General features: G+C 41.3%; 1 protein-coding gene across 1 annotated transcript in view; it reads right to left on the bottom strand.

Annotated features, from left to right (window-relative positions):
• The window catches only part of Mboat1 (membrane bound O-acyltransferase domain containing 1), a 109,812-nt gene that overhangs the window by 32,381 nt on the left and 60,119 nt on the right, over positions 1 to 17,312 (bottom strand). Inside the window, exons 4-6 of the mRNA XM_019207308.2 lie at positions 14,804 to 14,949; positions 14,082 to 14,159; positions 8,944 to 9,039 (exon numbers count right to left, since the gene is read on the bottom strand). Of these exons, the coding sequence (XP_019062853.1) occupies positions 8,944 to 9,039; positions 14,082 to 14,159; positions 14,804 to 14,949 (320 nt within the window). The remainder of the gene's footprint in view (positions 1 to 8,943; positions 9,040 to 14,081; positions 14,160 to 14,803; positions 14,950 to 17,312) is intronic.

Below are 17,312 nucleotides of genomic sequence, written 5' to 3'. Positions count from 1 at the left end.
AACCATCTCTGCATCCCTGGGATGAATCCTACTTGGGCATGATATATAATCTTCTTGATGATTTGCTGCATTCTGTTTGCAGTATCTTATTGATGATTTTGTCTATGTTTGTGACGGAGATTGGCCTGTAGCTCTCTTCTTTTGGCTGGTGTCTTCTCTGGATTTGGTATTGGGGTACTACTACTTGCTTCCAGGAATGACTTTGGGAGTATTGCTGACATGGCCAACGGCTGGGCACAGCAGGAATATGCTTCAGCAGACTACTCCCTACAAACTATGGTACTCCTGTACTCTGCACATTTTAACTTTGAGCTGAAAGTTCCTTGCAGAATTTAACAAAACATCCTTAGAACTGCACAGCCATCCAACATCCTTCTTCTTTCTTTCCCTGTCTACTTAGAAGTCAAACCTGTGTTTCAGTCTGAAGGCTTTCTCAGTCTCATCTATCTTCCCCTCACCCATTTCTCCAGCAGGAAATATGTGTCACCCAAAAAAATCTCTCAGACATCTGTTCCTATCTCTTCTACATCTGCTTCTCAGAAGATTCAGATTAGGGCAACACAATAAAGGACAGCCGCAGCAGCATGAATAACTACTCATTCAATAAGAAATATGTACCTCAAGGTCTATGTAAGAAACATCTGTTGTCATGTCTTAAAGATGACATCCTACTTTGGAAAAAAAAATACTATGAGCCTATGGCTCAAGTATTGTTGCACAGCATGACTATACTTTCAACAACATATTGCTTGTGTTTTATGTATCAGAAGAAGTTTCTAGCAACTTAAATAAGAAACAACTCACACAATCAGGGCTTTAAAAAGCACAATGTACAAGTAAGCCATGCTAAAGCTGACTGAAATGCCACAAACTAGAACTAGAACCTGTTCACTAAAAGGAAAGTAAGTTTAGCATCCTCCTACGTATTTACTTTTCTGTGGGTATAAGGAAAAAACTGCGTATCATATTACTCAGAGCACTCTGAATAGTTTTTAATTAACAAATGAAAAAAATTAGATTTAGAAGTTACTGAGACTGAAGAATCAAAGCCTTAGAGCTACTTACATAGGATAAAACTTAAATTCCATCCACATTGCATTTCAATCAAAATGTGAAACAAACACATTTATTGATTTCTGATTAGAATTTATGTTCCTTTTTGGCAAAAACACAGCTCATACACAAGCACATACTATAAGAGCAAAGAACAAACTCATGGGAGATTCAGAAATGGCTCCTTCATGGAAGGGAAGAATTTTCTGAAGACAAGGACTCAGATTATGCTCACTCTCATGCCACACCACATCCTCTGACCTGTATATGCCTGTCAACCTCAGGCTCTGCTCCTCGGTCCCTGGAACCATCTGCCCAATTGGAAATTGCGCCATTTCACCCTTTCTCTTTTGTCCTATGATTTCTTTTTTCATGATTAAAGAAAAGCCAAACAAAACCATGTTTTTCTTCTTGAACCTAAGATTACTGGTATAATTTGTTCATATATATTATTAAAAATGACATAATAAAAAGACACGCAGATGAAAATATTCTAGGAATAGAAAGAACAAGGTCAACTCCACCAACTGTCTCTCTCCCTCCCTCCCTCTCTGTCTTTCTCTCCCCCCGCCACACACACTCATTTCAAAGGTTTAACTCCTAAGCCAGGAATGGTGATAACACACTTATAATCTCAGAACTCTAAGAGGCTGAGGCAGGACGATCACAAATTCAAGACCAGCCTGGCAACTCAGTGACTTAGCAAGACCCTGTCTCAAAATAAAAAAGGGCTAGAGGTGTATGTAGCTCAGCACAAAGGCGCCGAGTTCAATCCCCAGTACCACTAAACAAATAAATAAATGTAACCTCTATACTTTGGTATGCAACAAAGCAAAATCACCAATTCTTCATTTAACAGGGGACAAACCAAAAATATTTGGTATAACTTTACTGCAGAGTTCAACTCCAGATGACTATGCTAACTATTGAAAAGCTGACACTGGTCTGAAGAGAAATATGAAATGGGCAAATGTTGAAATTTCTTTACAAGTACCTTTCCTTCCCGTATTCTATAACCCAATTATCTGAACATACTGGGCTGGTCAGGTGGGGTGGCTAGGATGTTATAAAGCCACAGAGGAAAACATTTCCCTTGGGACAACAGGGTAAATGATGTCCATCACCAGCGGGGACAGGTAAAGAACATTTCTTCTCTGATGCTCCAGTAAGTAAAAGAGAATGCAAATGGCCATCTTCCAATAACCACGCTGGCTGTGGTGCACCATAACTTTTCAGGATGCATGCAAATATATTAAAGTAACATTCCATTATAACAGCAACATAAATAAGTAAGATGATCATAAGCATGAATAACACACCCCAGACAGAACCTCTGCGTTAACATTCTCATTGTTTCCTCCCACTCTTTTCCTACACATCTCCACATTCAAAGAAAAACTGCAATCTTGACAAATAAATGGGCATTTCTTGTGGTCTTTCTATTCTCTGAAAACAACATTTTCAATGGAGGCATATTAGCACCCTGATTTGATTATTTACCTCTTTTTTGTTTTTCCTCTGATACCAGGGATCAAACTAAGGACTTTGCGCTTGCAAGGCAGGCACAGTGTCACTGAGCTAAAATCCCTAGCCCTGATCATTTACCTCTTTTTTTAATCTTTCTTTTTTTTTTGGTACCAGGGATCAAACTCAAGACCTTGTGCTTGCAAGGCAGGCATTGTGCCACTGAGCTAAATCTCCAGCCCTCATTTATCTCTTTTAGATGATTTAGGAGGCTTTCAGTTTCTCACTATTATTGACAACAGTTGAACAACCTTATGAATTCATTTTATTTCCTTACAGTAATTTAACACCTACAAATTTAGTATTCTATGGGATATGAACCATAAAAAATTCTTACTTTAAATTTATCGCAAAATTGCCTTCCAGAAAGGTTATACCAATTTATACTCCCACCAGCAGTGTATAAGAGTTTGCATTTGATGTTTTCAAAGACACATGGGCAACCTGAATTGTGAACATGATGCGAGAGCAATTATCTACCTGAATCCGGCCTAGACTGGAAAAAGAAAGTAAGAGTTCTTGCTGCTGCCCTCAAAGAAAACTCAATTTGTACCCTTCTGTGAGTAAAGGAAAAGAATCAGCTCAGTATCAGAAACCTAAAAGGAATCAAGTATCAGGTTTGTTACAATTGTTGAGCTTTCCCCCAGGAAAACAGTAAGAGTTCTAGTGCTTTTCACAACCCAAATTCATACCACAAAATATAAAGAACACACTCACCACTGAAGGCATTGATATAAACTGTATTAGCAGCACTAGCAAAAGTGTATCTGGTGTGTTACCTTTATCACTAACGCCAGTTCAGTCCATGGAAACCTGATCTCTTAAAATGTCAAGTCCTGGAATAGCCTAATGTGTAAGTTTATGTACTCTCAGAAATTAAAAGCATATACATATGTTCTCTGACACAAACACGAATCACGCCCAACCCCCCTCGATCCCTGTCTGGGCTTATTCTAAGGGCATGATAAAGTGTGTTCTGCATTTTAGAACTGCACACGTGCTCACCAGAGAAGTTACCTCATCAGGCTGCTTTACAACACCAGGTTCAAATTCAAAACACCATCTCTTCACAAAATTCTAAACACAGTATGTCAACTGGAAAAAGTGGCAGAGTTAAACCACTTCCATTCTGAAAGAGAACATGTGGTTGTTTCCATGACTGAAATGAGAATAGACACTTGTAAAGAACCTCTAATTAACAATTTCTGATGTAAAACATCTTGTCAATTTCAGGGTGGTATGTACCCCTCACTTATGTTGACTGACCTCTCCGAGAGCGTGGATTTATATCAGTGAAGCACTGTGTGTCTACAATGGTAGGAGAAAATAAAACCATTTAATAAAGATCTATTAAAGCAAAACCAAAACAGACCTTCTAAGAATGGTAAATATGGTCACTCAGCAATCAGAGAAGTAAAATGTGTGATACTCAGGTAACAGATACATTCTCTTTATATTCCTTACCTAAAAACAATGTCCTTTCTAGTTCAAACGTTCTCTAGTTTTGTGTGTAATGTCAGATCTCTTAATCTGAGGAGACCCAAAAAAAAAAAGCCACAGAATAAACATCACTTGAGGAAATTTATCAAGACGCTGTTGCTACAAGTGAAGCTGACAAAACTGACAGCCATCCTCCTCAGCTGTCAGACCCCAAATCCAACACATTTCACAAGCACATGGCTATTTCCCCCAAATGCTCGCTATTTTTTTCCTTTTGGTAACTTTCCAAAATTTTCATTATACTAAAAATGATGTGAAAAATCATTCAAGTTTATCATTTTAATAGAGCAGAAGGCAGAGGTATAAGGAGCAACCACAGACGTGGACAGTAGAGTTGCTCTTATTCCATACAGTCAGGAACACAGGACAGCTGTTAATACACCAAAGGTACAGAATCATAAAACAATGGATGCTGAGTTCCCAATTTGCCACGAACCTGGTGGCTTACAACAGGATTTCTTTCCCCTCAAGGACAGCTCTGGAGCCTAGAAGTCCAACACTAAGATGTCAGCAGGGTTGGCTCCTGGAGGCTCTGAGGGGAAATCCGCTCTATGCGTCTTCCTAGCTTTGCATGGCTGACGGCAATCTCTGACATTCCTTGGCTCACATCCACCTCTCTCCACTTGTGCCTCCATCTTTACATGACCGTATTCCCTGTGTGTCTGCCTTCCATGATCTTCTGCCTATGATACTTATCATACTGGATCTAAAGTTCACCCTACTCCAGGATGACCTCATCTTAACTAATTACATCTGCAAAGACCCCATTTCCAAACTAGGATACAGGTTCGGAATAGACATGACTTTTGGGAGGGCACTATTAAACACAGTATACAATGGTACGGTCACATTTTAATTTTTTACACATTCATTCTGCCGTCTTTGCTCACTCCTATCTCTTGTAACTATGCCTCATATATACAGGGGTCCAATCAGTGTCTGTCAATAACCAACGGAAGTTTTATGCTGAGTGAAATCCCTCCTTGCAGTATGGATCTGCTGAATGCAAACATCTCTCCTAGCAAACGCACCCACCATTCTTGTCATTTCTTCTAGCACACATTAAAAAAGTAAATGAAAATGGATGCCTGCAAAGCAATCTGAGTGAAGAATCCTGAATGTTTATAGTGCTTGCTCATCCTAGATTTCTCGTCCACATTTCAATCAATGACAATTATTAGTATACTAAATTTGCTTTGATAGCTTTCCAAAGGACCCACCCTAGTTACAGATAAACCACCTTCTCTTCTTTCACATCCATATATAATCAGCTCATGCAGAAGAAGTAACGGTAAACTTTATGCCTCAACTGGGTTAAGGGATGCCCAGACCGCTACTAAAGCACTACTCCTGGGTATTGTACATGAGAATGTTTGAATTAGTAGAGCGAGTAAAGAATATCTGCCCTCCTCACTAATGTGGCATCTTCCAGTCCATTGAGGGCCCGGATAGAACAAAAAGGCAGAGGAAGAAGGGTGAATTCCTCTCTGTTTTTGAGCTAGAACATCCATCTTCTCCTGCCTTCAGACATCTGAACTTCATGCACCAGGGCCTTAGACTCGAAGACACCCACAGGTTCCAGGCCCTCAGCCTCAGACTGGGGGTCACATCATCAGCCTCTCTGGTTCTACAGCTTGCATGACACCGTCTCCTCCACAATCATGAGACAATTCTCACAACAAATCTCTTTACACACACACACAACTACACACACACACACACACACACACAAAAGTATTTGTTCAGTTCCTCTGGAGAACCCTTGCACAAATACACAAGTACAGTTAGAATCAAGTCTGGAAATAAACACATATGATGGTAGATAAGCAAACTACACAAATGACGAAAGCCATGGGTGCCAGCCACCTGGGTTTCAGCTCCACCCGCCAGGGAGCTGATGACAATGACTGACAAGCCACAGCAGCACTGCACTGGCCAGCAAAAGCCAGGTGAGAGACTTCCTGACACCCATGTCCAAAACTCATGACTCCAGGGTGGAGAGGACAGGGAGTAGTAATAAGGAAAGCTTTGTAAAGATGAGATCTTTGAGCTATATTTTAAAAAGTGAAGTGAGAGGTGGGCCGGAAATTTAGCCCAGTGGCGCTGTGCCTGCCTCGCAAGCCCATGGTCCTGAGTTCAATCCCTGGTACCAAAATGAAGTAGGAGGTTTCCAGGATGGCAAAGATAGGAAAGGGTTTTCTGATCAGGGCACAGACATGTGAACTTACCCAGAGAGTATGGACCATAAACTCCACATAGAGCAAGGGGAGTAGGAGGTGCCAGGAAAGGAGGCAGAGTTCGGCAGGTGCAGATTAGCATCTGCTCTGTAGTTTAGGCTTCTTTTTTTTTGGCACCGGGGATCGAACTCGGGACCTTGCGCTTGCAAAGCAGGCAGCAGCACCACTGAGCTAAATCCTCAGCCCTGCTCTGTAGTTCAGAACCTCATTATCACAGGTAATGGGGCAGAAGGGCAAGGAGGAGGGAAGGACAGCCAGATCGGCAGGTACTGGACATTGTGATTCAGGATTCATGTGTGGTAGCACACATGAGAAGCAATGGATGGGGTCTAGTGACAGCCAGGCTGCTGGCCTGATAGCACCTGCTGACATAGGGATGGAGGTGATAAGAGAGAGGGAGGTGGCTTTCTGAGACCTCAAAGGTACCTGTGTCACACTTCTGGGCCCCAGAAGAGCCACATCCACTACCTGGAATACACTTCCTGCTGCCTAAAATGCACAGTGCCTCTGGCAGCTGGTATTGTGCCTGGCATATCAGTGGCTCAAAAACTGTTGAAGAAATGAGTAAACATTTCCAGCTCTCCAAAGACAGGTAGGTATGCATGAGAAACACATAACAATGTACTTAAAGACTAAAGTCAGGGCTGAGGATTTAGCTCAGTGGTGCCGTGCATCCCCAGTACCAAAAAAACAAAAAACAAAAAAGACTAAAGTCAAAGTTTTCTGCTTAAGTAGGTGTGGTGTCACATGCCTGTAATTCCAGGACTCTGGGAGGTGGAGGCTAGAGAATTGCAAGTTAGAGTCCTGCCTTGGCAATTAAGCAAGATCTTATCTCAAGTAAAAAATATAAAGGGATGGAGATTTGGATCAGTGTGAAGGCCTGGGGTTCAATCCACAGTACGACCAAAAAGACAAAAAATAATCATTTGTTCTATATCCTGACCCACATGTTTAGAAGGGATGTTTGATATTAAGAATGAGTCTCCTAGAAACAGCTAAGGTGGTGGTGAGGGCTGCTGACAAATACAGAGTATTTATTGTACCACTTATTGGCCACCTATCAAGGGCCAAGAACTCTTTTAAATATGGTAGAGGTGTGCGGTAAAACCAAACCAAAAAGTTTGTTGATTAAACACTGTAGGGATTTGTTAATGCTGTAACTTCATAGCTATAATGTTATCTTTGTTGCTCCCACATTTTCAATGTTTTACTAACACTACAAAAAATGTTAAAATGACATTTATTAACTTTTTCAGAAAAACTGAAGAAGTATGAGGGAGAGACACATAGCTAGAAGAAAAACATACAAAATCCAAAATGCATGTCGGGCATGGTGACTGACACACGCTGATAATCCCAGCATTCTAGGAGGCAGAGGTTAGATGATGGCAAGGTCAAGCTCAGCCTAGGCAAATTAGTGACTTATCAAGATCTTGTCTGAAAATTAAAAAAGGGCTTGAGATTTAGCTCAGTGCAAAGGTCCTGGGTTACACCCCTGTACTGCAAAATTTAAAATTAAAATTAAAAACCTGTTTAAATCTCAGAAGCCTATAGGTAAGAACTGTTACACGAAAGGCCATCTGAGACCAAACCACAGTTGGGAAGATTTAAATGTTGTCCCAAAACAATACTCTCTTGCCTTTGTGAGCCTTATTCTGGTGGGACAGCTTAGCTGCATAATTTGTAAAGTTCACAGATAGGAACTAAGAGTTGTAACCTCTTCTTCCTCTGCCTATGCACCCACAAACCACTAAATCAGATGCAACCAAATCTCAGGAAGGTTTTCAGGAAGGTCTCCTGAACCTCAGGAAAGTTTTTCCCTGACTGCAGGCTGCTGCAGAGAGCAGACCAAATTCTCAGGGAGTAATGTGCTTAATACACCTGTCACCAGGAACAACTCTGCGTTACTGTTCATTCCTCAAGACTCCTAAGAAGTTGCTCCTGAATTAACCTCACCAGAACATAGAACTTTCACTGCTCCATCCAGTCTTTACCAAGTGACCATGGCCCACCAGCTGAAGGCTCTAGTAATGGACAGAATTTTACAATCACATGGAGCCCTCTCGCCTTGCACCAAGCATCACCCTTGTAGTTGCTGGAGGTCAAGGGGTTGAGGGGTGGGACCAGGGCAGCCAGGGGACACCCAAAGGGGTCAGGGTAGCAGCTATATATCTAAGCTAGTGTGGACGAGCTTCTGCATCATTAACTAAAAGATGAATGCCAGCCCTGTGTTACAACCTTAGACTGGGAGTTGGCAAAATTTCTGTAAAGAGCCAAGTAGCAAATATTTTAGGCTTTGCAACCCATACTTTTCATTGCAACTACTCAGCTCTTCCTTTGTAGTACAACAGCAGCCAGAGAAAACATAAATGAAATTTGGTTGTGTTCCACAGAAAATGTGAAAAGGAAAATAGACAGTGGGACAGATGTGCACAGGGTGTACTTTGTGACCTTTATTGTACAACATAGCGGAGCTAGTAACCCTACAGAACAATCAAATCTTCAGTCGCACCCTCATTACCACAGTGTCTTACCTACTGGAGTGATGATGATTCTTACAACCTTCATGTTTACAGACACTGAGAACCGAGTCAATAATCACCCCCCACCGTCAAGTGAAGATACTCACCCAGAAAAATCTGTAGTGAGAATTCCATAGTGGAAAATGTATATTCGGCTGATGTGGCATATTGTAAGGTATCCCATTGCTACAAAAAAGGTGTATCTAAAACCAAAAACACAGATGACTGGATTATTATGCGTGACAATAATGCACACAGTACATGTTCCCTTATTTCTCTCCTTCACCCTCTACACATCCATGGTCACAAGACTTCTCTGCCCCTGCTACAACTCAGTCCACCCCCTGCTCACTCTCCCACCCACGCTTCTCACCTGGACCATACTGGATGCCCTCAGCCCTAACAGTGTAATGGAATCACCCAGGCAGCCTCACAAACTACACATGCCTGGGGTTTTTCCCAGACATCCTGATTTAATTGGTACTAGTCGCACCAGGCAGGGGTACTCCAGTGGGCAGCCAGGCGTGGAACCACAGACCTCTAAGGTCTGGTACGCAATGCTCCTCTTCACAAATCATCACATTTTACATGATGATCCTCACAAAATACAAATCAGCACCAAACGTAGATCCCTTCTCTTGGCTTCCATTCCCCTTGTTTTCTTCCCACCTCTCCTGATAATTCTTCCAAAACCCATTGTTCAGCTTACCTTCCTCCACCTACTCCTTCAGTGTGAAAAGCTCTACTCAGGATCCTCCCTACCCATGCCTCAGGCTTCAATTACCACTTACTAATTAACATTTCCTGGCCTCCTTCAGAGAGGTAGCCCAGCCTTCTACAGAGTATAAACTAGTAATACACACATAAGCAACACACAAGTACTTACATGCACACTCTTGTTATTTATAACATTTATCAAATTGCAGTTATAAATATATGTGATAACCTGTGCAGTGGACTGAATGTGTCCCCCTTCTCCCTCTAAAATAACCGAAATGTTGAAGTTTAACCCCCAAAGCAATGGTATGAAGAGGTAGAGATTTTGGGAGATGATTAGGTTAGTGAGGGTGGAGTCCTAGTGAATGGGATTAGCTCCCTTATAAGAGATCCCAGAGAGGCCTTCCCACCCTCTTTCTACCATGTGAGGCTGCAATGAGAACCTGTCCATCTGACATGCAGAAGAAAGCCCTCACCAGAACCCAAGCATGCCAGCAGCTAACCTGAGCTCCATCCTCCAGGGAAATGAGAAAGACTCTGTTGTTTACAAGACACCCTGCTATGGGACACTGCTGCAGCAGCCCAAGCACATCCAGGCACTCTGACTGCCTACTGTCTCTCTTGACTGTGAGCTCCATGAAGGCAGAGATGGCCATGTGCATTTTGTTGGCCACATCCAACTACACTGTGTTAAGTCGATAAACAACTCTTATTATAAGTCTCCAACGGATCCCACTGTCTCGCCAAATTAAAACTCCTGAACACGGTGGCACGCACAGTACTTCCCAAGCTACCTCACTCACCTTTCTAAACTCATCTCTAGTCCTGCTCCATGTCCACCTGATGTTCAAATAGCCTGGATCACCCACGTTCCACAATGGCATCCTGTATTTTCAAGCCAGATGTCTTCCTGCATGCTCCTTCCTCTGCCTGCAACTCCTTTGTCCATCCTACAGCCCACATGGAAACTGTCTGTCATATAAGACTCAGCTCAGTGTCACTCTTCACTGTCACTTGGCTTGTCTTGCTCCATCCATCCCAGCCCATCTCCTGCTCCCCCACCACTCCCAGAACAATTCATTACCCCATTATCTGCATTTTTCTAGTGCCTCATGCTAACTTGCGTAATTATAATATTAAAATTTATCTAAGTAGATATCTGTTTCCCCAACTCAATGTGACCGAGCATCCCAACCATTGGACACATAGGACAGGTTCAGTTATATTAGTAGAAATAAACTGAAATGAACACATATACTAAACATTTTAAATGATTCAGGAATCCATCAGATGTAGACAAATTAGGAAGGTCTAAATTTTAACATGCATCATAAAATAGGAAAGATGAATATACTGATATTAGATTATATTGAAATTCATATATCCACATTAAAATAACACATGAAGACTAAGTCAATTTAAAGAATGGTATAGTAAGGAAATAAAAATTCTTTTGGTAGCAAAGAGATAGATAACAAGCATGAAAGAGTTCTGTAAACTCTAAAGCACGACACAACCTTAAGTTTTCTTTACCATTATTTACAATGATGTTTGTTATGATTTAAATATGAAGTGTACCCCAAAGACTTATATATTGAAGGTCTGATTGCCGATACAGCAATATTCAGAGGTGGGATGGATTCATCCCTTGATAAACTCCTGACTGATGAGCTATTAGGAGGTGGAACCAGCTAGAAGAACTAAGATGTTAGGGTAGGGGGCCTTTGAAGAGCACAACTTGTCCATAGCCCCTTCTCTGTCTCTTCCCCTCTTTTTCTGCTTCTTGGCTGGGCTGCCCTTAGCTAAGCAGCTCTCCTCCACCACACGCTTCCTCCAAACAAAGGCCTAAGAAGAACTTCCTGAAGAGCTGAAGTACTAGAACAGAACTAGACTTCACTGCCTCCAGTAACCCTTCCCTTTCTCCACCCACTGCATCAGCTCCAGGAAGAAGCAAGGGACAGATTCTTCCCACCAGGTAAGATGCAGCCAAGCCTGCTAATTCCATTTGTCCACAACAAGAGTCCACACAGACCTTCCCCTTCCTCTGAGGGAAAGCAGGCTCGACTCAATTGTTGTAATTAGACCCCGGCTGTCAAAGTGCAGCAGAGTGCTGAACCTTCACGCAATTAGGGCAATGCATTCATGCAGACCTGAAAATCTGAGGAATCCAGGAGTGGCTGAGAAAATATGTATTCCAGAGACAGACTAACAGGAGCTCAAACCCCAGCACTGGAAAAGTAAACCATGGTATGAGAAGCTGAAAGAGTGGTTATTTCAGGAAAGTGGGTGCAGCAGAGGTCAGTACAGGAGGGATGGTAATATCCTCCTACTTATCTGGGGTTGGTTACATGGGTGTGTTTCACCTTTCTGAGCTTTCATTTCCTCATCTCAGGGGAAAAAAAATCACATTTCACAGAGTTGTCTTAGGAACAATATATTTGAAATAATTAAATGAAATAGTAAATGATGTATTAAGTATCAGTTGATCAAAAATAATGAACTATATTAAAAAGAATCTGGCCTATGACTTGTCACAAAGCAGAAACTCCAGAATTGATAACTGCACCACCAAGGTCTTACACCTGCTCCAGGTACTTCATATGTGGTAAACCGAGGCCTGCAATGCCCGTCCAACATAATGGCAAGGATGACAACACAGGTGCTACCCTCCAGAACTCTCAAAAAATCCTGAGAAACAAAGTTCAGAAATGGTTTAGTTGCATATGAAAACAAACACTAATTTTTCCCTCCTCCTCCCAACCACATGGCAGAACTCTTACTCCTGGCTCAGGGAAGTGAAAAGGAGAATAATTCACAGAGAAGAGTCTTGAAGATAACTTGCATTCAAACTACTACAAACCCCAACTTGTGTAGAGAGAACACAAGATTTCCTAATTCCAATCTAGTGCTTTTTCCCTGAATTGATAAAGAAAAACTTTGGATATTTTTGAAAATTTACATCCATTGGGAACTCTGATCTCCCCCCTCCCCGCTCAATACTGGCAACCACACAAGCAAACAAAAGGGGAGGAACTTGGCATGCTTCCTTCTTACTCTTATGGAAGAGCCCTCTGCTACCACAATATTACTGTGAAGAAATGGCCATTGCCTGCTGTGAACAGCTCAGCTCTGCCAAGGCTGGAAAATTCCATTCCCAGTCACCAAAGACCAGAATCTTCCACGGGACAGGTGGTGTGTGTGTAAGTTCTTGACGCTCTGAAAAGTGGGCTACACCCATCAGTATAACACAGATATAGGAAGAGCTGAGAAATTAGAATATGTAGGTATTAGGAATGGGTTAGCAAGATGCAATCTTGTTATTAATCATTTAATTTTTAAAAACTTTAAAGCTTTTATCAGCATTTTGTCATATATAAAATACACCAAAACCCACTGTTATTAGATTAGCAAGACAGATGTCCTATTTCACTACTGGAAGGAATGATACCATCCTTTCAAGGATGGCACTGAGAAGAGAGATGATTAAAATTCAAATGTTCAGAGTTCATTTGGATTCTAAGTTGAATGACTGTAAAGTTTAAAAGCATGCAAAAGTATTTTCCTCTGGGGCCGGGGATTTAGCTCAGTAGTTCTGCCACCTGCCTTGCAAGCACAAGGTCCCGAGTTTGATCCCTGGTACAAAAAAAAATTCCTCTGAAAATTATAAATTTATAACAAATACCCATAAAATTATATGCCAAAATTAAATGTCTATGTTTTCAAGAAAGAAAACCATTGTGTGGACAGTCTTATTCATCAGTTTTTCTGAAAAAAAAAATGGCAAAAGGCATGTGCTTTTGAGAGAAGCCAACATAAAAGAACCCAGAAAAGGGCCTTTTAAAAGCAATTCAATTATTCCATAAATGCTTACGGAGCCCTTACTTGTGCCAGGTTATTGTTCTAGGTTTTGAGGATACAACAGTAAGCAAAAGAGGAAGCATTTGTTTTCACAGGACTTATATTCCAGAATCCCCAGAAGACAGAGTCAGCACTGAGTTTTGAATAAGACCCTAGGAAACAGAGACAAAGCAAAACAGATACCATGGGCATCTCAGTACAGAACCCAAGCATGGAGCCTTCTGGGTAGAATCAAATTACTACTGTACTTTAAAATCAAAACATCATAGCAGAAGATTTTGTGTTTTGTTTTTTGTTTTTCCAATACTGGGAATCAAACTCAGAACCCTGCACTTGCCAGGCAGGCACAGCACTGCTGAGCTACATCCCTGGCAGCAGAAATCATACTTTCTTTTTAAATAGCTTTATTGTAGAGACTTGAAGTACACAATTTAATAAGCTTGGATATATGTAGCCACCCAGAAAACCATCCCCAAATTTAAGACCTTATGCAACACTCCCTAGAAGTTTTCTGGTGAAGGAGCATGAAAACATATCCTAGAGAAGCTAAGATTCACTACTTGTGGAAAATGGTAAAAGAACACCTTCCCCTTGGATATACATATCAAAACTCACACACACACACACATACACACACACAAATCTCACTTTGCATTGTTCAAGGTCTTACCTGTGAATATTGGATACACTTGTGGTGACCATAATTCCATAACACATTAACACCAGCACAAAGAGATGTATGGAATACCTTTAAGACATGAGGAAAGGAAGGGATGCTGAATGTATTTCATACAAATATACCTATTGGCTACTCCACCTCCACCATTACTCCCACCAAACAGCAAGTGATCAGTTTACTCATGTTGATGTAGAGAAATAAACCAAATATTGTTGTACGTAACTAAGATACTACATCTTGAAGTGACACCAGGAAATCATGACCTAGTTTGCCAAATGTAGCACTAATAATTTCAGGAACACATAAATGGAATGCTTTTACCTTTCTTCATATCTATATACAACCAAGGAGCCAGAGAAGGAAGTTCTTACTTCAGGACTATATTTTTTTTCAAAGTACTTTGGCTGAGAAGTACTCCATGTGTGTTGGGGCGGGGTGTATAGATCACATTTTCTTTATCCATTCATCAGCTGATGGACCTATTGGTCACCTCCAAGATTCAACCATTACTACTAATTTTAAGAAAAAAGTCACTGACTTCTACTGAGTACTCTGTTTATGGGTTCAATTTTCTTAAAATATTTTATAATTCATATTCATCTCATATCTCACAACAAGGTATCTTACACTACTATATATTTCTTACTTTAGTTCAATACCAAGAATATTACTTAAAAATACTAAATATTAGAGTTTAGAAAATTCATACTTACCAGCCAAAGCAAAAAATGACAAAATAAATGCCCAAAATGGTGGCGATTGCATGTCGGACCTCGGAGCTTGTTTTCCCAGGATGCAAGTAGATGCGAAACCAGAAAGCAGCAAACAAGGCAAAGAGTTGGCACACCACGAAGTTAACCTACAAGGAAACGCAGAAGAGTGACTTTTACTGATCCACCTCTGTGAATTCGCCTTTGTGTGCTCAGGTTGCCACATCGAGATGTACGTCCAGGTGGGGATGTGGCCTCGGTTCCAATCCCCACATTGCAAAAATGATAATCTCACACTTGGGCTCGGTGAGAGACGAAAAAGTTCACTGTACCTCCGTGTAGTGTAATAAATCATGAGCTAACAGTTTCTTTTCAGCTCCTTGAAGCTAGACCAAGGAAGTTTTCCCTTCTACAAGCAAGGAGCTTTAAATAAAGAGGGCTAAACTGTGAGGTCTTTTGCTGGGTGCTATTCCCCACCTCAAGCACTACTCTAAGAGAAAGAATGCACCTTTAAAGATGCAAAGGTGGGCAAGAGAGTTCTCCAGTTTGGTCCCTAAGAAGGTGAAGTCTTTTCCAAGTTGTTTTCCGATTTCAAATTAGCACCAACTAAGCAAAAGAATTCCTGGAATTCAAACTGTAATACAAAAAGAAACACAGCCCTCCATTAAACTTCCAGATCCAAGCCTAGTCAACTATGCAAAGTAGACACCAAATTTCCTTAGAGAAAAATCGACGCTATATCTCTCAAGAATATTTAACCTAGGGCCTGGAGTGGAGGAGGGGTAAAGCTCAGTGGCTTTGAGTTCAATCTCCATCACTGAGGAAAAAAGAAAATTTTACCTAAAAGAAAATAGCAAGCAATTCCCTAGAGCCTATAGGAGTTTTACAAAGAACAAACAGCCAGGTGTGGTGGCACACTCCTAAAATCCCAGCATTCTGAAAGGCTGAAGCAGGAAGACTGCCAAGTTCAAAGCCAGCCCGGGCAACTTAGTAAGACCCTGTTTCAAAATAAAAAAGGTGTGAGGTCGTAGCTCAGTGTGAAAGCTCTGGGTTTAATTTCCAGTACAATGTTTAAAAATAATAAAAAGAAAACTAATAAACATGTATCTGTGCATTTTAAATTTACACAAATCAAATTCCAAATACATTAAGTGCCCTAACCATTAATAGAAAAGTAACTCAAACTCTTCAAAAATTTTCAGAATGAAAAGTTCAGCATCAATCCATTTTTAGAAAGCAATTAATAAAAAAGACTGAAGATATGAATAAACCCTCAACGTTGACATCAGTGGTTTTTCATGCCACAGTGAGCTGCAGCTGTTAGTGAAATTCATTAGGGCTGGACCGGAAGGCTGGGGGTGACAACACCAGCTCCAAAGAGGCTCATTTAGTCTTCCCAGTAAAATGCAGCAAAACTTTAGACCCCTTATAACCTCTGGAAAATACAACTTTCAGAGAATTTTCATCTAGTTTTTAAAAGTTGACTGTTTTGAATGTCTTCTCTATTTAAAATTATGCCTCACCAGTCTTCCCAAACACCTGTTCCAACTACAGCTCACCTTTACTTTTTCCCTTAAAAGACTTGGGAAAGTGCCTTACAAGCCTGTCATGCAAGATCTGGTCGTTAAACCAACAGCTAATAAACACACACACACACACACAGAAATAATCACCTTAGAAAATGTGAAGGAATCAGCAAACGGAAGATCAAAAGACTGATTATCTGTTGGCGATCGATCACATGCGTCCCCACTGTCTCAGCCCAGGGACCACCCCTTGACCGGAGTGGCCATGGAGTAATGGACTCCATTCTTATTGGTTTGGTCAGTAATTATTGAGCACTGCTCCGGGGGACAAGGCAGTGGTTTGCAAGTGTGTAGTTCCTGGGCCAGCATCATCTAGACCCCTGTTAGAAATACATATTTTCAGCAAGGCACAGTCACCCCTGTGTACAATCCCAGCACTCTGGGAGCCTGAAGCAGGAGGATCCTAAGTTCGAGTCTAACCTGAGTAACTTAGCTATACCCTCTCTCAAAATTAAAAATTTTAAAGGGGCTGGGGATATACCTCAATGCAAAGGCCCTGGGTTCAATCCCCAGCACTACAAAAGAACAGGAGAAGAAAGAGGAAAGAGGGGGGAGAGGAAGGAAATAGGAAGGGGAGAGAAGGGGAGGGGAGAGGAGGGGAATCTGGAATCAATTTAAAATGCTTACCCTTCATGGTCTTTCTGACCTTAGGGAAGACCTAGGAGTCACACGGTGCTGGTTCTGGTGATGAGGTGGATGGGGACACAGTGCAATGTTTTTATGAGTCTGCCTTTTCAATGGAGAGCCCTCAGCAGTAGCTCTCACCATGTTTGATCACATGTTGTGAAGACATGGAAGAGGGCCTCAGGAACGACAGCACAAGCGATGACAGTGAAGGGAAATATTTCGAGGGGAATGAATGGCAATGTGTCTTTTATTGTGATATATGTTTTTAAGTTAAAATGTTCACCAAAGCTTTTGATTAC

The sequence above is a fragment of the Fukomys damarensis genome, unplaced genomic scaffold (genome assembly GCF_012274545.1).
Source record: "Fukomys damarensis isolate Sample0158 unplaced genomic scaffold, DMR_v1.0_HiC HiC_scaffold_10, whole genome shotgun sequence".
Taxonomy (NCBI): Eukaryota; Metazoa; Chordata; class Mammalia; order Rodentia; family Bathyergidae; genus Fukomys; species Fukomys damarensis.
This window is presented reverse-complemented; position numbering and strand designations above follow the sequence as displayed.